The sequence below is a fragment of the Raphanus sativus genome, chromosome 3 (assembly GCF_000801105.2).
Source record: "Raphanus sativus cultivar WK10039 chromosome 3, ASM80110v3, whole genome shotgun sequence".
In the NCBI taxonomy this organism is placed as follows: domain Eukaryota; kingdom Viridiplantae; phylum Streptophyta; class Magnoliopsida; order Brassicales; family Brassicaceae; genus Raphanus; species Raphanus sativus.
The window spans coordinates 24,697,374-24,717,719 of record NC_079513.1 but is presented as its reverse complement, the minus strand read 5'-3'; the positions used below and the strand labels follow the sequence as shown (position 1 = coordinate 24,717,719).

Sequence of the window (20,346 nt, the reverse complement as noted above, 5' to 3'; positions counted from 1 at the left end):
CATTTTTGCGATATTGTTTTTGATATGATATGACTCTATTATATTCTATTTATGGATGTTTCTCGGATTGTTCTCGTCCTTCTTCGCTTAAATCGTCAATCAAGCTGATATTCATCACATTACCGAAACTTTACTAGAAATTTGATTATAATTTGAAGATAAATATGATTGTTACTTGGGATTAATTTGGTGGAAACTAAATAAGAGTATGATCTAATCTAAACATAATACATAAATCCAAAAATTGAAAATAACATATAAATTAACCAATACCCACTATTTCACAAACTGTACGCGCTACTTCAAAAACTGTAACGCTCCAATGTTCAATAGCTGGTGCATGGTTCAATTTGGCATTTAGCTAACAACATCTGGGCTTTAATATTTATTCCATATAGTTTCGGAATTAGTCAGAACTACAGTGGCCGTTTGGTGAAACTAATCCGACATTGTTTTGAAATTGGCGGTCGATTTGTAAGAGAATCACATTTTGCGTGTGAAATCAAAGTGAAGAATGAGACTTTTGGCATCAGAAACGTGTTTTTCTTCTCATTACAAGACAAGACGGTGAAGAAACCGTTAGTAACGGATTCAACGTTTCCGTAATGGAATTGAGAACAAATAGTTGGGAATTTATTTGATGATAGGAAAAGTTGAAGACTTTTTTCATTGCAGCAGAAATAGAAAGTTCAAGCTTTTCCAGACGGTGAAGAATAATAATCAACTGTTGGTTAGTACAGCGAGTATTTGGATGTGATAAAGGAATCCGTGTTGTATAATTTCTAATTAATGTGAAACAATCAAGGAAAATGCTAAATATCTGTTTGTTGCCGTTTTGTAATTCAAGTATAAATCTCCTTTGTAGCCTATAGCTTCTTTTTGTTCTTCTTCTGGTTGTTTTTGTCCTTGCTGTCCTTGTCATTCTCATTCTTCACATGTGTTCATGTCCTTGTCACTGTTATTCGTATTCTTGTTACTACCCTTTCCCGGAAGCTCCATGGGTGCAGCATCTGTCTCTGAACCTGTAACAACCAACAAGATGGAGAATAAGACTTGTGAAGAAGAAAGATTAGATACAGTTCGCCAGACTTGTGAAGAAGAAAATTAAGTACCTTTTAAGTAGATGGAGTTGTAATGGACTCCAGTCAAATAGATCAAGTAAACAACTCTCTCGAGTGTCAAAGACTTAGGAACAATCCCCATGGAAGATACTTCTTTTTCCGATGTAATGACCACTGTTTTTCACCCCAAACTGCATTATAGCGAATACTTGTTCACTGAGCTGAAACGAGCGAGGAGAATTAAAAGTCAAAGTGAAGAGATTATAGAAGTTAACCGTATCTGCAGCTGCCTGCAACGTGACGCTATCACCCCAAACGCCGTTCTTGGACATGTTCTTCACATAGTCGGAGTTATCCTTGGGAAGATCATTTGTTCTTTTTTTTTTACTCGAGTCCATTTCAACAAACTCTTTGTAAAGTTTTGGACAAGTTTTAAGCTGAAAAGAGTTCATATAAACATCATGTTAACAGATTAAAAAAACACACAATCTGCAAAGTTGAAAATAAAATTTCTACGGTTGATGATACCTGTTTCACTATTCTTTCTCGAACTTTTTTCATGATACTCCGGACACCTGAAGAGCTGATCCGCTATAGAGCTAAACTATAACAGAGTTCATAAACATTCTTCAGGGTATACAATCGATGATGATGATGATGATGATGATAAGGGAATAAGAAACACTAATACCTGGTAATTTCCATCACTTTTGATCTTGTACTCAGTGAAACCTTCCCACGCTAATCTGAAATTCAATGGAAATAAAAAGATAGTTAAAGAGTAATCAAGTAAACTGATGATTAAACAATGTTTACAAAGAAGATAGAAATCCGATCGTTAACCTAGACTGAAGTTCACTCCTTTACATGGCATCTCCACGACAAAGAAACATTGCAATTAAAACGTCCACGTTTTATTAGCTCCGGGCTTTTTGGTAACAGCGCAAGAAATCCTTGCACCTACCTGAAGCTGGAGGAGCCCATAGAGCAATGCCTCAGCTGTTGGGGGGCACCCAGGGACGTATATGTCCACCTGGCACGATTCTGTCACAGCCTCGAACTACTGAGTAGGTATAGTGATAGTATCCACACCTCCGTTGGCGCAGCTTCCCATCGAAATCACCCACCTTGGCTCCGGCATTTGGTCATCATACACCCTGTCTCATATTGTTTCCAGATATTAGAAAACTGGGAACTTCTTCCAAACAGGATAAACAAGAACACAAGCCTTAGGAAACATTTTAAGTTGATCCACATAGAGGACTTCTGTCAGATCCAATACTGATTTTGTGGGTTGAAGAGAGAGTTTTATACATAAATACTAGTTTTTGTTTATTCAGCATACGAGCTAATCTAGACCAACAACTTATAAAGCTATCAATCATCTCTCAAATGCATCTCTCTAGTGTCTAAGGCCCTATAAACATCACTAGTGCATAAGCTCAGCTAAAAAAAAAACCCATAGACATACGTTTATTGACAAGCTCTGCAGTTGAATGAAAGGTTCATAACATCAAAAAGAGAAAGAGTCAGGAATCTTATCAAGTGTGTCAGATATAAACTTTTCCATCAAGAACAAACCTCGCAATAAAATGGACATCAGGTTTCAGTTACAACATGGCAAGCAAGATTCGAAACATTCACATAGAGCTACAAATTATTTCAGAACAAAACATAATAACAATGATTCTCCAACCTCTAACTAGCAAGACCAAGTTTGCTAAACCCAAACCATGATAGCTGACACTAATACATATTTACCCAAGCTAGATAATCTGAAATCCGTATCTCCCCCACAAAAGACAATCACAGAGGTTACACGAAACGAGATATAATTCCGCATAGTGTAGCTTACTCGTCATCTCTGTATTCTATATTCCACCCAAACTCATGGATACAAACGGTATGGTTCCCAGGTCAGTCATATTCATACAGAAACTCTCACTCTAACGTAAACCAAAGCAACACAATCAAAATGCATAAACCCTAACGAAATCCCCAATCAAAATCTCCTGAAAACCTAATTCTACTCGCCTTATCAACAATAAGAACAACAAACACGAAGATAACGAACAAATTCTTCCAGGGATAGAGAGGCGTTACTTGCGAAGAGCCGGAGCCATCTTGTTAGTAAGCGTCCCGGCGACAATCATACAATCAGACTGACGAGGACTAGGCCTAAAGATGAAACCGAATCGATCGAGATCGTAGCGAGCAGCACCGGTATGCATCATCTGATTCATTTCCACGGCGCAGCAGGCTAGGCTGAAGGTCATAGGCCAGATCGATCCCCTCTTAGCCCAGTTCATGAGATCATCAACCTTCGAGATCACAAACTCCGCCGTCTTTGAGAGACCCGGCGGAGGAGACGGTGGTCTGGTGTAGGAAGGTGGACCTGGTCTGGTGTAGGCAGTCGGTGTTGTCGAGAGGGAGAGAGCGGGGAGGGATGTGTGGATGTGAGAGACCGCAGCGGCGGCGGCGCGTTGAGATTGGAGAAGGAGAGGGAGGCGCGTGCGGTGTTGCGCGTGATCATGGCCATGGATAGTTAGTTCTTTTTTTTACTCGTCGTGGAGTTGTGAACCAGGCGAAAACATTTACTAAAAGCAGGTGGATAAACTATTTATATTACCATCTTTTCACCTTTTTAAAAAAACTTATTTACAGTAAATTAGAGAAATTTAAATAATTGTTTCTGTTTAATTTAAGACCATTAGATTAAATATATATTCTTATCAATTTCCAAAAATCTTTATCAAATGGATTTAAGACCATTAGATTATATATATATATATATATATATATATATATATATATATATATATATTGCTAATGGTCCAATAATGTAACTTCCATAATGTATCTTCCAAAAGTTAGAATTTACTTTTCCCTTTATTGAGACACTGTCATAGTGCCTTTCCTGTACTCTGAACCACGAAGTTCTTGCATTACTATAATTAGAGATTTTACAGAGTTACGTCTGGTTGGTTATCTATAAAACTGATGTTAAAAAAATATATGTTTTAAAAATTTCCTACATATTAAAATTCATCTTAATTTTTTTTGCGATTAATTATCTCCACAACTATTACCTAAAAATGATACACTGAAAATGTAATATATATATATATATATATATATATATCTTTTTTAAAAACATTCAAAATTGATAATTTTGAAATAGAGAGTATAATGTAAACATCAAAGTTCAAAATAAATTACTTTTGTTTGTGTTATTTATTTATTTTGATATGATATTTCAATTTTAAATGTTGTTTGGTATTTTTTTATTTTGTAAGTAAGTATTAACTATAAAATTGTGAAGTATGTAAGAGATTTATTATGAATGATTCCATGTTTAAATACTACATAAAAATACATTCGATAGATTATGTGCATTACACATATGCAAATATATTTGCCATTGGTATTGTTAGAAAACATATAGCCTTACAACATTTTTTGTATATTAAAGTAGAAACATACTTCCCTTATTATTTAGACTCTTAATCTATCTTATTAAAACAGAAGTACACATATAAAAATACCCTTAATTTTCAAATTTAATTACACTTTCTATGCCACTGAGAATTAAATTGAGTTTCCTATTTAAATACTTGTCTTTTCAGTTAGATTAATGTGTTTCTTTTTCTTTCCTATTTTAATAATTGTCTTTTTCAGTTAAATTAATGTGTGTTTTTTTCCTATTTTAATGTTTTATTTTAGTTAGATTAATGTATTTTTTTTTATTTTCAACAATTAATGATATTTTAAAGTTATTTTTTTGTCAACTTAAAGTTGTCTAAACTATTTGAAATATAAAAATAGTCAAAAGTAAACATATAAAGTAGATAAACAATAATCAAACACCAAAAAATATTTAAATATATATTTATTCTCCATCCAAATATTGAAGTTCAACCTATTTTTTTAATTTTTAGTTTAGGTATTTTGGCTTACATTACTCAAATTTATATGTTTTGATAAATTTAAAGTATATATAAATTTTGAAAATTTTAAAATAATTCAAACGGGTTATCTGTATCCGAAACCGAACCAACAAATACCCGAATCAAACTGAAACCAAAATTTATAAATATTTGAATGTTGCTGAAATCTTTAAACTCTCGGAATCTCAAACTCAAATAGATTTTAACCGAACAGTGGATATCCAAATACACATCCCTAACGTAGTCAATGTAAACGATCAAGTATTTCAAATACATCATTAGTATAAATAAATAAAAACTAAAACAGAAAATTAATATCCGTGCGGTCGCACGGGTCAAGATCTAGTTTACTTATTAAAGAGCTTATGATGGAGTTGATATAGAGAAGCAAAATGCATGATTGGTGATTCTCTAACCTAATTGGCATTTACACAAAAATTACTTGGATGATATTATTAATAAAAGATGGAAAATTCCTTAGACTATATTTTCGAAGTGATTTGTATACTGTCATCACTATAATTATTTTCACAAAAAATATGTTATGACACTTAAAAAAGATGACATATTTTATGGTTAAATATGATATGGACAATTGCATTTTATATTGATATATATTTTTGGAAAACTCTATGGCAATAACTAATACATTACATTTAATATCGATTATATTTTTGTTAAACTTTTTTAAAATATGATAATAACTCATAAATCATCAATAGAACAAATTTCTTCAAATATGAAAATTATACATTTTCGAAAAACTAATGAATTATTTTTATAATTATAAATTTTGTATTACTAAAACTTTCAAAACTTTCTACAATTCTAAAATTATAAATTTATAATTGTAATATCATTAGTTTCTTTTAAATATCTACAAATTTTATAAATTGCTGTTTAATTTTTGACAACTATACAATTTTCATATTATTTTTTAGTAATTTTATATAAGTTGATTTAATAATATAACAAAAAGAATAGATAAAAATTACTAACATTACATACATACATATTATAAATATTATTTAAAATAAACAAAATTATTTTTCTCTTAATTATACTTTACTAAATCAAATTTAGATTACATACGGGTCAAAAATAATAAAATATCTAATATTTATAAATTTAAATTTAAATATAACTTAAATTTTTATCACTGCACATGGTGCAAAACATCTAGTCTAATAGTATATATATAATAGACTGGAGGTAACAATTTAAAAAATCTTTGTAATTTTATTTTTTAGATTCAAAAGTTTCTTTATATTCAAAAGAGTCTTTTGTTATAAAAAGGTGTTATTTAATTATTTTTTATCTTAATTTTTGATAAAGTCAATAAGTCAGTAAATAGTATTTTCATGGCTCATGTGCAATGTCGCTCTAGATTGGGATAAAGGGACCAGAGCACTAGGTGCAGCGTGGGTGGTTCGGAATGACAAGGGGTTTGTGATTTGTCACAGCAGGAGAGCGTTTGCAGAGGTAGCATCGAAGGGAGAAGCTAAACTGCAGACTGTGCTCTGGGCAGCAGAGAGCATGAGCAGTCTTCATTTCAACAAAATTATTTTTGCTGGAGAGTTTGAAGATATCTTTGGTGCAGTGATGCGACCTCAAGCTTGGCCTTCCTTTTTGTTTCAGCGTGATGAATTTGTATGTCAGTTTGGGAGCATTGAGGAGTGGAAGGTGAAGATTAGTAAAAAAGAGACAAACAGAGGTGCGTCTTTCATCGCAGATAGTGTCAACAAGTATGGTTTGGTTCAGTCGTATGTTGCGGCAGGGCCACCATCTTGGTTATCTGACCTGTTCTTGTATGAAAGCCGTGGCCTCTCACATGTCTGATTCGCTGATGTTTCATTCTCTCAATGGTCATGCCTTTTAATTGAGTGGGATGTGGGTTTTGGTTGCAGTTGTTTTACAGGGGTCTGTTCTGTCGATAGTATTTTTGGTGTCTTGATGGTTAAGATTTTTAGGGGGTTTCTTTTGTACGTAACCAAACCGTTTTCGTTTTATGAAATAGTTTCAGTTGGACAAAAAAGTATTTTCATGGCAAGTGGAATGAAAATATACAAATTATGGGGGTTAATAAAAAAAATTGGGTATAGAACTAAATACATAAAAAAGTTTGGGGGATAGAGTGCAAATACTCTACAATAATTGATTATTTTTATGAAAATAATTTTTTTACTTAAAATTGCATTTGGTTTGTAAATCATTTTTAAAACCCGTTAGGAAACCCAAACAAAAAAAAACAAACAACCCAAAAAAGAACTTTTCGAAAACCCTAATTCTCAATCGATTCCTCTCTTTCTCTCCGCTCTCGTCTTCAAGACTTCATCGATTCTCTCCGCCCTGGTCTTCGTCGATTCGATTCAAGATGGAAGATTCTAAGAAGAGACGTCTAGAAGAAGAGACTGATGCGATTCTCACGAAGAGACCTAAGGCTGATGCAGGTTTGTCTTGAATAATCTTTATTTTCTAAGTATCTCTGTCCGATTTTAATATTTGCATAGTCTCAGGTGTGCATTGTGAGGCTGATGTGAGAATGCTAGACACAAGAAGTCACCTAACCATGCTCTTCATGGGGCCCTCTGGATCTGGAAAGTCGACTATTGTGGGACAAATTCTTCTACTGCTCGGCCTAGTGAGCATTGAAGAGCTGCAAGAGAATGAAGCACTAGCAATAGCTGATGATAGACAAGGCCGGTGAGTGTTGCACTATTTTTTTTTTTTTTTGTGTTTGAATGATAGAATAGGATTATTCTTTGGGTAGCAAAACTCAGTTTAGATATTCCCATATATAGGAGATTGTGTTGCTATGATTTTTGTGACTACCGTTGCTAGTCAAAGCCTGTGGATATTGAAAGAACATGTCCCGATAAAGGAGTTTACATAACTTTCATTGAAGTTTTGCCCTTCTTAACTTATTGGTTTATGTATTCCAGGCAGTTGGCGTACATAATAGACAATAAAGAGGACGACCATAGGCTCAATGTATGTCTTTCATTAGTGTTTTTTGTTTTGTTTTTGTTTCTGTTTTTCTTTTGTACATGTTGTAGTTTAGTTTCGATGTATACATTTGACAGGATGAGATGCAGCTCGGAAACGCAAGCTTTGAGATTAAGAGCAGAACCTTTACTGTTTTGGATGCACCGGTAAGGAATCATGAAACTTAATAGATACATCCTTTGACTGTTGATTTTCTTATGATTCTCTTATATGAATTTGTAGGGTCAGAGTCGTTTGGTGCCAAAAATGATAAAAGGAGCATATGAGGCAGATTTGGGTATTCTGGTGAGTGAGTCTTTCTCGTTAAGAGTCCTTATTAGATAAGATATCAGTGAGGATTGATATTTCTTGTCATCTGCGTAGGTGATTTCAGCCTCTGATGGGGAGTTTGAACAATGTTTTTCGAGTCTGACTCAAGAGCATCTTCAACTCACAAGCGCTTTTGGAGTGGAGAAACTAATTGTTCTCATTAACAAAATGGACACCGTACTGTGGTCTACGGCTAGATTTGAGGAAATAGAAGAAAAGCTCTCCTCGTTTCTGTTTCTGAAAAATTACTTTCACAGCGAGAATGGTAAGTAAGCACTAAATTGTCAGACCTTAAGTTTCATTCATTATATTAAACTGATATGGTCTTTTTTTCAGTTACCTTCTTACCAGTGTCGGGACTCCATGGAGACAACATTGAAATGTGTCGAAGTGGCACTGTGCGCTCTCTCTTTGACGTTCTCGAGGCTATGGATCTTGTTCCGAGAGGGGATGCTTCTGCGCCATTCAGGTGAACAGTCAACTTTTCTCTGTTAATCATGTATTGACTTTTGGCAGGATGACTTGTAAAAACGTATCTGTGTTGTTGTTGGCAGAATGCCTATTATTCAAGTCTACACAAATGAGGACGGAAATCATGTCATTTATGGGAGGGTCTGCTCTGGAACGATAAAGAAGCATGATTACAAACATGATAACCTTGTTATCATGCCATATCAGGTTATTCAAAATGGTGTTTTTTTCTTGTTCCTGGTATTCAAAATGATTTGTCTTATTAATTTTGTTCTGGCTTTCTATTGACAGGAACGTCCAAAGGTTGTTGCTTTGTACTGCATCAAGGGCAAGATAGAAGTTGATCAAGCGGGACCAGGTGACTATGTGTCAATCCACATAGTCCCTCCACATAACGACATCCACCCTGGCGCTGTGCTCTCCTCCGGCGGTGCTCTCAGTCGCACTAAGTCTTTTACTGCGGAGTTGCGTTTCCTAAAGACGCCTGCTAGGATGTATAATGGTTTCAATGCCATGCTACACATCCATTCACTAGAGGTGCATAATTGTGAGATTGTTGAAATGAAAAAATTCACCAATGGATCCTGGTCAGGAAGAAGGCGTTTTGTGAAAGAAGGGGAATTTGCTCTCTGCCGTATAGAGGTTCCTGAGAACTACATCAGCATAGAAGAAATTGCTAATTTTCCTCAACTTGGGGAGTTAGTTTTAAGAACTGAAGGTACAACTCAGTAAGAGTTTTAGTAGTTTATGTTCTCATACTAATTGGTAACTCTTAATTGGTGGCATGCAGGATATACAGTTGCGGTTGGGAATGTCATCTCTTGGGACCAAGATGAAGATGTTGTGATGGCTGGATTTTGAAGACGAAGACAATATGTGAACTCGTTCTCTGTTATAGAACTGTTTTTTTGCTTTACTCGTAGTGATTAGCTTGTCTTTTCATCAGATATGAGAGATTTGAGTTTCTTATGTCTATTTCGGCTTCCTAGGCATAAAGACGAGCTAGCTATATCTGGGCTTTCCAACAACAAACCATAATATTGTGATTTCCTAACATCGTGTTGGGCCACTATTATTTTTGCATAACAACTGCAACCATAGCCTTTTTTTTCTTACGAGTCACAGCTTTTTTTTTTTTTGGGAGTTAAAGGCAACCATAACCTGAAAGATTTTAAAAGCACTTGCAATATACTTTTGAAATATTAATAGACTTTTTTCTCAGTGCTTTAAAATTTATGCCGGAAAAACCTGCCAATGTCTTGAACTGTTGGGACGTTAAAAAACAGGATTTACCAAATTCGTATTTCCAAGTGAGATAGTCACCTCAGATTTTCATATCAAATTCATATAAATGCAATAATATCATTTCGTTTCTATACAACATTAAATCAAGGTCCTTTACTACTTAGGTTATTTATTGCACACACGCCAATGGGAAAGGAAATATGTTTTAGTGTTTTACTAGTAAAACAGATCGTTAATTTAAACGCGCGATTCATGACGTTATTCACGCCGTCCAAGACGAATGCGCACATGTGGCTCAGCTCTCCCCATCCCTGACACATCTCATACCTGTAAGAAAGCTATCTCATTGGCTAAAACTGAAGTAAAAAGTGAAAAATGAAACATTATTGGAAATTGTCTAAATATTATGTTGCTCTCTTATTTCTTTTTCATTTTTGGCAATATCACGATTTTTCATAATGTTTTTGGCAGTTTGTATTGTTTTCTTTGATGCGATCACAATCGAGTGTGGCCTACCTATTTTCTGTTTTTTTTGGGTGGTTTTATCTTATACTACTAAAATTCAATTTTGGAATGTTGGTCTAAGAAATCCCCCAATCCTATATAAAAATTCTTATACAATTACAAAAACAATTATATTTGGCGTGAAACTAATGAAATCAAAATCAAGCCCTTCAGCCAAACTAATTAAAAGTACCCAAAACATACAAAGTCCAATACAAAGGCTTCGAACTCTAGCCGGTTGGCCAACCCGATTCGACTCGGCGTTTACAACGCGATTTCCATCTTTCTATTCCATTTACCTACATCTGCTGTTTTTTGTGAATCTTCAATCCTGTAATGCTGAAAAACTACGTTAAATAATTTATGCAGTAGAATTTAAGAATTGCAGTCATTGCTACTCCTATGAATGTTCAATGATAACTCTATACGTGCTCGTGGGGCTGAGCCTTGGAGGAGAGCTTTGGACATGGTTAAAGTCGATGTGGGCATGGAAGAATGCTACATACTTGCTGGCTCCTTCGCCTCTACATCTTGTTTCATCTTTCTCTAAGTCTATCCTCTACGGCGGTTGTTAATAGACACTGTTTGACTTTATGTATATCACAACCAACAAACCATATTAGTGTAAATAAGTAGAGTTGCTTACAGTAACTCAGGTAAGAAACGGTACTCTTGTGTCAAACACACAACAAACAAAGAGCGAAAAACTGACAATAAACAATTTTATTTTTTACTAGAAAGCTTCTTGTCGGAAGGAATCTGAACTAGATCGTGTCCTTTCTCCAAACCCCATCGCCGAGTTACCCAAATCAAAGTCCAATACAAAGCCTTCCAACTGTAACCCACCCATTATAATCGGGCTGACCCGGTTAGAATTAGACCCGCCGTTTACAACACCCAAGCACTGGACTCCACCACCAGCATCCACCAACAGATTCTTCCCCTGAATCCTCCACCTCACCATCTCGCTCTGCAACGCGAGTTCAACCGCCGGAAACTCCACCTCAGCCGAAGACGTGCTCGTGAAGCAGAGACCGAACGGTGCCACCGGAGCTACCGATTTAGCGTTTGTCGCAGCTTTAACGTAAGCTTCCGCAAACAACTCGTATATCGAGCTCTCCAGCGTCGTGTAAGGGACCACCGTGCTTAGCTCCGCCGATAACGGACCCTCCAAGGAGAGCTTCTTCCCGTTGACTCTGATGGATTTCACGTTAATTACGTAATCGCCGCTCGTGCTTGTAGACAGTGGCGTGTAGACCAGAGAGCTAGACGCTGCCGTTCCGAACAAATCCTCCACCGAATTCGTTGACACGACGCCGTTCGACGGCGAGAGATAAACAGTTAAACGGCGGCGTTCGTTAGTTTCCGCGGCGAGTTGGGAAGGGAGAGAGATTTGGGCCTTGGAAAGGCCCATAACTCCTTTACCTCCACTAGCGAGTCCACGTAACAGCAAGGGAGGAGCACAGGCGAAGAGTAGATCAACGGTTCCCTGAGAAGAAACAGATCCGAGTGACAAGACGTCTGTTGCGAGCTCTCCTCTCGCCGTAATCCCGACGACGCCGTTTCGGACAAGTAAATCGCATTCAGTGTTATGGTCTCCCCGCGATGTAACTCTGTCGTTCCCAGCTTTGGCTTTCAGACAGCCGCTTGAGCTTCCTGAGACCAGACTTCGCGACGAGGAGATGTGTCCGGAGGAGCAATCGAACCATAGAAGCGGACCGGAGAGATCAACGACGAGCTTAACGGGCTCCGGCGAGTCACCAAGGCGAATCTCTGCGAGGTATTGACCTGTTGAAAGGTCTCCAGTAACAGGGAAAACGACACCGTTGACCGAATCAGAGATCTGTGATTTAGTAATGAGTAGAACGGAGAGGAAGGAGAAGACGAGGAGATTCAGACAAGAAGAAGAAGAAGCCATTACAAGTGTGATTGATTGAGTGGGGGGGGCAGGAGATGGATCTGGACGGTTTAAAAGGACTAAGTTCTGGTCTGAGAGAGAGAAAAAACTAATGAGATGCGGTGGGGCGACGCCGGTTTAGAGCTAGAGTAAAATCGATAAAGATTGGTTTATTTTTAAGGTAAGTGCTGAGTAGACTGCGTGTCGTTTCGCGAATCGTGGGGACTTTTTCTTCTGGTCAATGTTTATCCATTTATTTTTTTGAAAAGGTAGACCCACTAGAGGAATTTTGGCACGTGCGGCGGGAGTTTTTTAATACGTCGAGATATTTTTTGGGAATATCCATAATCATGTAAGAGTTTATGCGCGCGCAGCTGAGCCAGTTGGAATAGTTTGGTACTTTGCTAATTTTCCACGTGGTAGTTAAATCATTTGAGTATCTGAGGCCTATTTATAATGGGCCTAATGGTCAATTTATATGGTGATGGCCCATAGATTTTTTTTACTGAATCTCGTATACTTTCCCTCGGTAACTTTATGAACTCGTTTGTTCTGTTTATGTATACAGTAGTTATTACATCTCAAAGAGACCCCAAAAAAAAAAGATCTTAGAATGATTTATTAATCGATGTTCTTATACAAAGAAAAAAACAAGAATCGAGAGCTAGATGTCCCTACTATATATTTATATGTGCATTAACTGACTTTTCTCAGCAAACCTATGTTTTGTTGCTTTAAGTTGAAGATAAGATTATTTGTACAAAGTAATTTAACCAGCAGCTTCTTTCATGACTCTCTGGTTTTCATGGTCCTGAGGTGACTGAAAATCTATCTTTATCAAGAGAGGCTCATTTAAATCACCCGGAGCATCAGCCACATCGTTCAGCTCAGGTGAGGCTGCAACCGCTCCGTTCATGTCTCCTCCGTGCTCTTCCAAAGCTTTTCTTAGAGCGTTCTGCGCCACCTTAGTAACACACACCATTAATATCACTGCAAAGAGAAAAGATAAAAAAAGAAAAATAAGTGATTCTGTACATCTTTGGAGGTTCGTAAAGATCATAAGTAAACTTCCCAACTAACCGGATACTACAAGGCTCAGAATCAAGGAAGCCTGCAAATTGAGGAAGACCGGTTAGAAAAGAGACTGAGAAACAAGCTGAGAATGTAGTACTCAAGTTTGTGCGGATCTTTCTTACCCAGTGACCGAAAGATAGCTCGCTCCACTTGTGAGTCACATCAGAAAGGTCTTTCAGAGTTGTTCCAACATACACTAACACAAGCGTTATTGGCTGCGAATCAAACAATGTATATCAAGCTGTATTCTTCTGATCTTACAACTGAACAGTTAGCAGGGAGAGAGGTGGATTAGGTGAAAAGATTACCATCATCCCTAACCAAGAAGAAAGCAAGTATGGCCCCAGGGTAATTGGCGTTACAGATAAGAGGTAGTTCAACATGCTGAAGGGGAGAAGAGGAGCAAGCCGGAGCAACAAGCATATCTATATATTCAGTTTTTTGCATATTCATAAGTTTCAAAAAAAAAAACAGAGAGTCTGCAGTAAAAAAAAAGAAATGATTAAAACTTGCAATTGGTTGTTCTCTCACCTTGAAACCAGATTTCTCAATGGCGAGAGCCACCGATTGAAACTGAGGATAGTCCTTGAGTTTTGCAACTACAAAAGGTTTTCCAATCTGCACAAGACCATCATCATTCATCATGTAAGTAAAAAAAGATTGGCATATGTCTGCAAATCTTCTAACACTTAACAGTACGGCCAAGAAGAAATGCTGCTCCAGAGCCAAGCGTAGCTCCCACAGAGTCAGCCACAAACCCAATTGGCAGCCCAAAGAGGTATCCACCACCGATCTGAATATCATAGCCTCAACCAAATAAGATTTTCTCAATTTTGTAGAAGGAAAGTTGAGAGTGGATGTATATACCGTTAGAACAGAGGCAGGAACAGCCAGAACTGTAAGAGGAATGTAGGCCACAGCTCTACACATATTACAAAAAAAAAAAGACAAGTTCAGTTAGGCCTCCTATAACTCTTAGTTCCTAAATTTCTATATAAGTTGTGTCTTCCAAGCACATGGCTAAACATTTGTAATGTGAAACAGAATCAGCTAAAAGAAAAAAGAAGAAGGAGAGACACACTTACAGGGCAAAAGGTCCCCAAGGCCCTAGATCTTGTTCAACCCATAACAAAAAATCCCTCAAAAGCTGAAACACACACACACAAAGAGATACGGTAAGTTTCAGACCATAACTAGCCAATGCTACATTGGAAATGAAGGAATTGAAAAAGTAAAGATATCAATCTGAATAGGTTTTACACAACTTGCTCTCATAACCCATATGCAAAGGGTCAAAATGACCAATTAAAACGATGAAAAATCTCAAAACTTCATTCCTATAGAAACCTCAAATGAGACAATTCGGGCCCACAATCACCAGAAAAGCTTATAAATTTCCAGACATCACAGAAACCCCCAATTGTGGCAAATTACGGACCTGCTCGACGGGGAGGAAATAGAAAGCTAAGACAATTGCAGCTACAAGGATCAGAAGAACTGAAATCCGGAGAGCAGATAACCACGTCAACGCCATTAACGGCGACCCTTAAATCGCCTCCGCTTACTCTTCCACGGATCTATTGGATTGTGGTTGTCGTCTCTGCCAAGCAAAAACCAAAAAAAAAAGGCGATGTTTTTCCGACAAAAGCGAGAGCTTTAAGGGTGGAGATTTGTCTTGTCTATGCCGCTTGCCTGGAGATTATCTAATAAGGACAAGAATTTAATATGGAAGGGAGGTTTGGTGAAAGGAGGAGGAGAGAATTCAATTGTTGTTGATTTGGTTTGAAGACTCCATCTTTACCTGTCAGCTTTTTTATATATGAACACTCTCAGCCGTCCTTCTTTTTTTAAAACACTATTATCATTAAGATTAAGAAACACAAATATATATTTTTTAATAAATATCTTAAATTTTGTATCATATCTTGTTTGATTGGATATGTAAAAGGTTGAGATTTCTACTCTCTTTTTTGCATTAATGATTAATTGAAATGTTTTAAAGAAAAACTATATACGTTGACAAAAAAAAAACTATATTCAAATAACTTTCACGGTTAGGCTAGACTATTAAGCCGGTTTATCACACATGAAACAATACTTAATCGAACAATTCATAAAAGAGCCTTCTTTTACATTACTTGTAAACACGCAGGGATGTCGAATTCAACTTCAACCAGTGAGGTGAAAAGTTTGATACCATTTGGTTTGTGTATGAAAATTTTCACCACATTAATGGACTTGTACAGTTGACTGATACTCTCTCTGATCAATTAAATGGAGAACGAAAATAAACAATCTTGTATAAAGACAAGATAAAGCAACAAAAGAATTTGGGGATTATGTAACAAGGAAGAGAAATGACACTACGCATTAAATTAATTCATAGAGATTGAAATTTGTATAATTTTCATCCAAATAATGAAAAAAAGAAGAAGATTTAGCTCCAAGGATCATCCCAACCGCTGGGTCCTTCTCGCTTGACAAAACTCATAATGGCTTGAACAGCTTCATGAACTCTATTGGAGAGCGAGTGATTCCCATGCTCTACCTCCACCTTCTCTGCTCCTCCCATCGCTTTACTAAGCCTGTAACCACAGAGATCAAATCAATCCTTTTCATTCGTTTGTTCATGTGCAATCATTTCGATCAAAAGTTTGCATCTATAGGACGGGACACTCTGTGTATACCTATGTTGACTTCAAGACTCCAATAAATGAACACAATGAGAACATTATTCTTACTGTCACTTTAGTTTAAGGCCTTACCTATTAACCAGTGCTTTTTTGTCGACATAATCCGGTACATACTCATCACCCATGGAGAAAATCACCTGCGTCAGAACAACGGACATGAGAATATAAGAAACTAATCAGATCTCAATGGCTTCATCTAGAAACCAAAATGTTCACTGGGACTGGAAATGATCGTGATGTTTAGTTTAGTTTCTACCTGACAAGGTGTGTTAGCCATATGACCAAGTCTAGTTTTCAACTGATCATCACTTAGGTCGGAGCTAAACATATCGTCGTCTCCCATGTAAGCGCAAAGGGAGTGGTATCTGCAGGAAGCAAGCAAATAGATTGATTTTTGTATCTTGTACATGCTGAAACACACAACTTTTTTTTCATTTTCTTCAAGGCTGCGATTATGGTAAAATGAAATTAATACTTTACCTATACGCAGAGATTGGAGCACAAGGATCAGCTTCTCTAGGCATTAGCTCCTCTGCTCGTCCCTCTTTTATCATATTTGCAGCCAAGTCTATCATAGCTGGTGTTTCAGGAAGTGTTGCTTTGTACTCTCTATCGCTGACCGGTGCCTGAGTAAACACAATGCAATTTGATCAACACTACATTAAAGTCAAAACATATGATATAGCACACTACACAAGATTCAGCTCTCAAGTCTTTTTCACATATGATAACGAGTAGCTTTAAGAGAAGAGCGGAAAAAATACAAGTCAAAAGAATCTAGAAATGGCACCTGCAAAATTGCAGCTCGGACGGCTCGGGAGCATGCAGCATTTGTTCCCATATAATACACAATGTCCTGTTTCAAAGCGCGAGAAGAAAAAGTCTGTGTCATAACTTTTTCTTTTAGAACAACAATGACCAAAAGTGTTGGGAGGAGGTTAACCAATCACCTGGCAGCCAGTGCTATGGCCAAGTAGAACAACGCCTTCAGAGTTCTCTTTGTTGATGAGATAACTTATAAGTTGATCGATCTCTTGTGCATCCTTCATCAAAAGGAACAAAGAAATTCAATAGTTTTACCCCCAGAGTCTTACCAATATTAATATGAAATCCGTATCAAATGACAGACAAACACAGACTCTTTACTTGTTTCAAACTGGAAGTGCCGAATCCAGAATAGGAAGAAGACATGAGTAGTTGAACAAGTGACCATTTCTCCTTATCCAAAGCAATTGCAAGAGGTTCCAAGTAACTGAAAAAACAGCCAATGTGTGGAACGTTTCATCAAATCAAAATACATGAAAAAAAAAAACGAGATTCGATTGGAAAACAAACCATCATATAGTAATAAGAGTAACCAAACACTTCACACAATCATACCAAAAAAATATAAAAAAAATTAGGGCGAAAGGGAGAAGGCACATACTCAGTAGCTAAAAGTCCATCGGTTAATCCACCGATAAATATAACTTGTTGTTTATATTCTCCGGTCTTAAAAGCCACCTGAAGATACATGTAGTGATGAGACAAGCAAGCTGTTACTGCCAGTAACCATTTTTTTAAACCATAAACATACGCAAACACGAATCTACAGGTTTATGCAAGAATCCTTCTGAATTTTGATCTTCTCTTGCTATTAAGTGGTCAATTAAAATCATCACACTAAATGCAAAAACCTGGAACTGAGATCTCACATAAGTTTGAAACATTGACTTAAATCATTGTTTGATCATCAAAGCTCCAATGAATCTTAACATATGATCATGATCAGCAAACAAGGGACCAATTCAAGCTCGAGATGAACAAAAAGTCGTCTCCTTTTCTGGTTCTAAGTAACTCAAAAAGCGAAGGCGATCGGAAAGGGAACCTGAATTGATTTGGGACCGTATTTGAACAAAACTCCTCGGAATTGGCTCTTCCCTTTGATGGGTCCTCCACCGTGATCCCCGCTTCCGATTCCCGTCGCCGATGCGCTTTTCGATAGCTTCGTCTGGTTGGGTTTGTCTCCGCCGACGCGGCCGCGAACGATTCCGGAGAACCAGGACGTGGTCGCCGAGGAAGACGAACCGGCCGCCGGAGAAGACGATGATTTCGGTGTCGAAGCCCCCGTAGCAGCAGCTGCAGCAGCAGCGCCGGAAGAGGAGGACATTGAGAGAGACATCTTCAGGTTCGCTTCACAAGATACCGTGCGCGGCGGTTACAGATTCGTTTCGAATCCGAGGCAGGCAGACTGAGAAATGACAATTTCAGCGAATGAAATCACGCGCCATCACCCGCGTTTCTGGAGGATCCAAAAACACCATGGAGAGGCCCAACAGTTATATTAATGGGCCCGAAAGTTAGGCCCAAATAAACAAGCGAAGAAAAAGTCATTTAGCTCAAGGGAACACTCTCTCTCCGGCGACTGACTTTTTGACGGAGATGGCACTGTCACAGTCTACCTCACTCCCGACTTTACAGTCTCCATTCCACAAACTTCAATTCGTTGGAGTATCTCGAAATCGGAGAGAACTTACAATCCTGACGACGGCGAAAACTCCCACCAGATGTCCTTTGGTTTCGTTATGTCGTCATACGGCGAGAAGGAAACCCCTGACAATCAGCTGCGTCGCCGTAGCTTTTCACGACGATGGAGCCAGAGAAGCATCCTCTTCTCCATCTACTTCTATCTCGTCGATCTTCGTGAAGGGTGCTTTTTAATTTGATTCCTCCTCTTTTTTTTCGAAATCTGTTCATCATATTCATATGCCTTAAGGTTTATAAGAAGTTGAATCCTTTAATTAGGTCAAATGTAATAATCTACAGGGCTTGCGGATTCAGTGAGTGAAGGTCGTTTGAAGAAGGTCTTCTCGGAGTTTGGAGAAGTTGGCCATGGTCAGCCTCTCTCTCTCTCTCTCTCTCTCTCTGTCACATTTTGAGCTTCCGATAGAATTAGTATGCATTCAGGAGTGTTGAATATAGTCAATACTAAATAGGTTACGTTCTTGAACAGTCGCTAAGCTAATAGGATTGAGTTGGGGAGTTTTTTGGTAGAATTTTGAACCTCTTTACAATCGTAAAGACTCTTGGTAGTAACAAGCAATGATTTCAAAAGCATCTATTTTGGCTTTGATTCGGACCACCACTTGTGGTATCAAAACAGAGAAGTTCGGTGCGAACAAAAAAAAAAAGCTTTCTTCTTTTGGTGAGGGTTTTGTTACCACGAGTCTTGGATGGTTCCGAATCAAAAGCAAGATAGAAGATGGAAGATGTTTGCTTTTTATATACAAAGTGGTGTGAATCAGAAGCAAAGAAAAATGGAAACTCTAGTTTGGCTTATCTTCTTTAGATAGAGAAACAAATGAGGGAATCTGGAATTGGTATTGTTGAAGAAGGAGGACTATTATAATTCTCTCGTTCTAACATTTGGAACGGACCTGCAGATGTAAGCATGAATAGCAATGAGAATATCGTTAGTTTAGCTTTGGTTAAAAATAATTAGTCTAGAAGCCAGCACCATCTTATTTTCTTACCGTTTTCTTGGCAGTAAAAATCATCGTGAACGAAAGGACTCGCCAGTCTCTAGGATATGGCTATGTTTGGTTTTCCAAAAGAGATGATGCACAGTTGGCCGTGGAAGCTATGAACGGAAAGGTAAACCAAAAAAAAAGCTTCTTTGAATTCAATAAACATGTCTATTCAGTTCCATGCTTTAGTTAGGTCTCCAAGATCATTCTGACAAAAGTTTGTAGCTTGATTCCGCTTTGATTTTGATTTTGATTCTTGAACACGTATAAGATGTAAAATGACATTGTTGCTGATACCGTTTTTTTTTGTTTAGTTCTTTGATGGCAGGTTTATACTTGTGAAATTTGGTCAGCCTGGACTGTCCCGTCGCCGGAGATCACATTCCGATTTTCTTTTTGTGAATAAATGATCTTACTATATTTTATCTTTTGAGCGAATGTAATAAAAACTAGGATTCTAAAGCCGGGACCTGAATATTGTATGTCCCAATAGAACTAGGATTCATGGCTTAAGGGTGAGAAGCAAGATCCCTGCCATGTTCTTTGTCTTCATAAAATGGTTTTGTTTTCTTTAGCAACCTCTCTTTCAATGTTGTATCACTTACTGTATTCCCTTCAAAGAATTAATGTCTC

General features: G+C 37.4%; 6 protein-coding genes and 1 pseudogene across 6 annotated transcripts; 3 read left to right on the top strand and 4 right to left on the bottom strand.

Annotated features, from left to right (window-relative positions):
• Positions 1–683: 683 nt before the first annotated feature.
• Positions 684–3,600, bottom strand: LOC108844403 (NADH dehydrogenase [ubiquinone] iron-sulfur protein 7, mitochondrial-like; annotated as a pseudogene).
• Positions 3,601–6,376: 2,776 nt separating this feature from the next.
• Positions 6,377–6,847, top strand: LOC130510133 (uncharacterized). The gene has a single exon (XM_057006479.1). The coding sequence runs from the start codon at positions 6,377–6,379 to the stop codon at positions 6,845–6,847; it is 471 nt and encodes a 156-aa protein (XP_056862459.1).
• Positions 6,848–7,231: 384 nt separating this feature from the next.
• Positions 7,232–9,909, top strand: LOC108844117 (uncharacterized). Its single transcript, XM_018617333.2, has 10 exons — positions 7,232–7,458; positions 7,525–7,711; positions 7,951–7,999; positions 8,092–8,160; positions 8,237–8,299; positions 8,378–8,588; positions 8,660–8,792; positions 8,878–9,001; positions 9,086–9,512; positions 9,585–9,909. Exons 1-10 carry the CDS (start codon positions 7,383–7,385, stop codon positions 9,653–9,655), a joined length of 1,410 nt encoding a protein of 469 aa, XP_018472835.2. The 5' UTR covers positions 7,232–7,382; the 3' UTR covers positions 9,656–9,909.
• A 1,224-nt stretch (positions 9,910–11,133) lies between these two features.
• LOC130509390 (probable aspartic proteinase GIP2) lies at positions 11,134–12,589 on the bottom strand. Its single transcript, XM_057005290.1, has one exon. It carries the CDS (start codon positions 12,459–12,461, stop codon positions 11,277–11,279), a length of 1,185 nt encoding a protein of 394 aa, XP_056861270.1. The 5' UTR covers positions 12,462–12,589; the 3' UTR covers positions 11,134–11,276.
• A 447-nt stretch (positions 12,590–13,036) lies between these two features.
• LOC108845850 (uncharacterized) lies at positions 13,037–15,324 on the bottom strand. The gene is made up of 9 exons (XM_018619041.2): positions 14,953–15,324; positions 14,600–14,661; positions 14,382–14,436; positions 14,209–14,307; positions 14,046–14,132; positions 13,823–13,939; positions 13,637–13,729; positions 13,521–13,551; positions 13,037–13,430 (listed from the first exon to the last, which is right to left on the bottom strand). Exons 1-9 carry the CDS (start codon positions 15,046–15,048, stop codon positions 13,210–13,212), a joined length of 861 nt encoding a protein of 286 aa, XP_018474543.2. The 5' UTR covers positions 15,049–15,324; the 3' UTR covers positions 13,037–13,209.
• Positions 15,325–15,789: 465 nt separating this feature from the next.
• Positions 15,790–18,461, bottom strand: LOC108844534 (UPF0613 protein PB24D3.06c). The gene is made up of 9 exons (XM_018617799.2): positions 18,075–18,461; positions 17,634–17,710; positions 17,354–17,459; positions 17,158–17,250; positions 16,998–17,063; positions 16,688–16,833; positions 16,464–16,572; positions 16,280–16,344; positions 15,790–16,099 (listed from the first exon to the last, which is right to left on the bottom strand). The coding sequence occupies exons 1-9, from the start codon at positions 18,366–18,368 to the stop codon at positions 15,952–15,954; spliced, it is 1,104 nt and encodes a 367-aa protein (XP_018473301.2). The 5' UTR covers positions 18,369–18,461; the 3' UTR covers positions 15,790–15,951.
• Positions 18,462–18,587: 126 nt separating this feature from the next.
• On the top strand, positions 18,588–20,287 carry LOC108847768 (organelle RRM domain-containing protein 1, chloroplastic). The gene is made up of 4 exons (XM_018621097.2): positions 18,588–18,896; positions 19,013–19,081; positions 19,734–19,840; positions 20,028–20,287. Exons 1-4 carry the CDS (start codon positions 18,629–18,631, stop codon positions 20,121–20,123), a joined length of 540 nt encoding a protein of 179 aa, XP_018476599.2. The 5' UTR covers positions 18,588–18,628; the 3' UTR covers positions 20,124–20,287.
• The last annotated feature ends 59 nt before the right edge of the window (positions 20,288–20,346 follow it).

Excerpts from the sequence above, each read along its gene's own strand:
- LOC130510133 (XM_057006479.1), top strand. The coding sequence starts at position 6,377 with ATGTGCAATGTCGCTCTAGATTGGGATAAAGGGACCAGAGCACTAGGT.
- LOC108844117 (XM_018617333.2), top strand. The coding sequence starts at position 7,383 with ATGGAAGATTCTAAGAAGAGACGTCTAGAAGAAGAGACTGATGCGATT. Across the intron at positions 7,459-7,524 it reads GAGACCTAAGGCTGATGCAG|GTGTGCATTGTGAGGCTGAT; the intron begins GTTTGTCTTGAA and ends GCATAGTCTCAG. Across the intron at positions 8,793-8,877 it reads GATGCTTCTGCGCCATTCAG|AATGCCTATTATTCAAGTCT; the intron begins GTGAACAGTCAA and ends TGTTGTTGGCAG.
- LOC130509390 (XM_057005290.1), bottom strand. The coding sequence starts at position 12,461 with ATGGCTTCTTCTTCTTCTTGTCTGAATCTCCTCGTCTTCTCCTTCCTC.
- LOC108845850 (XM_018619041.2), bottom strand. The coding sequence starts at position 15,048 with ATGGCGTTGACGTGGTTATCTGCTCTCCGGATTTCAGTTCTTCTGATC. Across the intron at positions 14,133-14,208 it reads CATTTCTTCTTGGCCGTACT|ATTGGAAAACCTTTTGTAGT; the intron begins GTTAAGTGTTAG and ends GGTCTTGTGCAG. Across the intron at positions 13,431-13,520 it reads TCTGAGCCTTGTAGTATCCG|TGATATTAATGGTGTGTGTT; the intron begins GTTAGTTGGGAA and ends TTCTCTTTGCAG.
- LOC108844534 (XM_018617799.2), bottom strand. The coding sequence starts at position 18,368 with ATGTCTCTCTCAATGTCCTCCTCTTCCGGCGCTGCTGCTGCAGCTGCT. Across the intron at positions 16,834-16,997 it reads TCCGAGCTGCAATTTTGCAG|GCACCGGTCAGCGATAGAGA; the intron begins GTGCCATTTCTA and ends GTGTTTACTCAG. Across the intron at positions 16,345-16,463 it reads TGGCTAACACACCTTGTCAG|GTGATTTTCTCCATGGGTGA; the intron begins GTAGAAACTAAA and ends GTTCTGACGCAG.
- LOC108847768 (XM_018621097.2), top strand. The coding sequence starts at position 18,629 with ATGGCACTGTCACAGTCTACCTCACTCCCGACTTTACAGTCTCCATTC. Across the intron at positions 19,082-19,733 it reads GTTTGGAGAAGTTGGCCATG|TAAAAATCATCGTGAACGAA; the intron begins GTCAGCCTCTCT and ends TTTTCTTGGCAG. Across the intron at positions 19,841-20,027 it reads TGGAAGCTATGAACGGAAAG|TTCTTTGATGGCAGGTTTAT; the intron begins GTAAACCAAAAA and ends TTTTTTGTTTAG.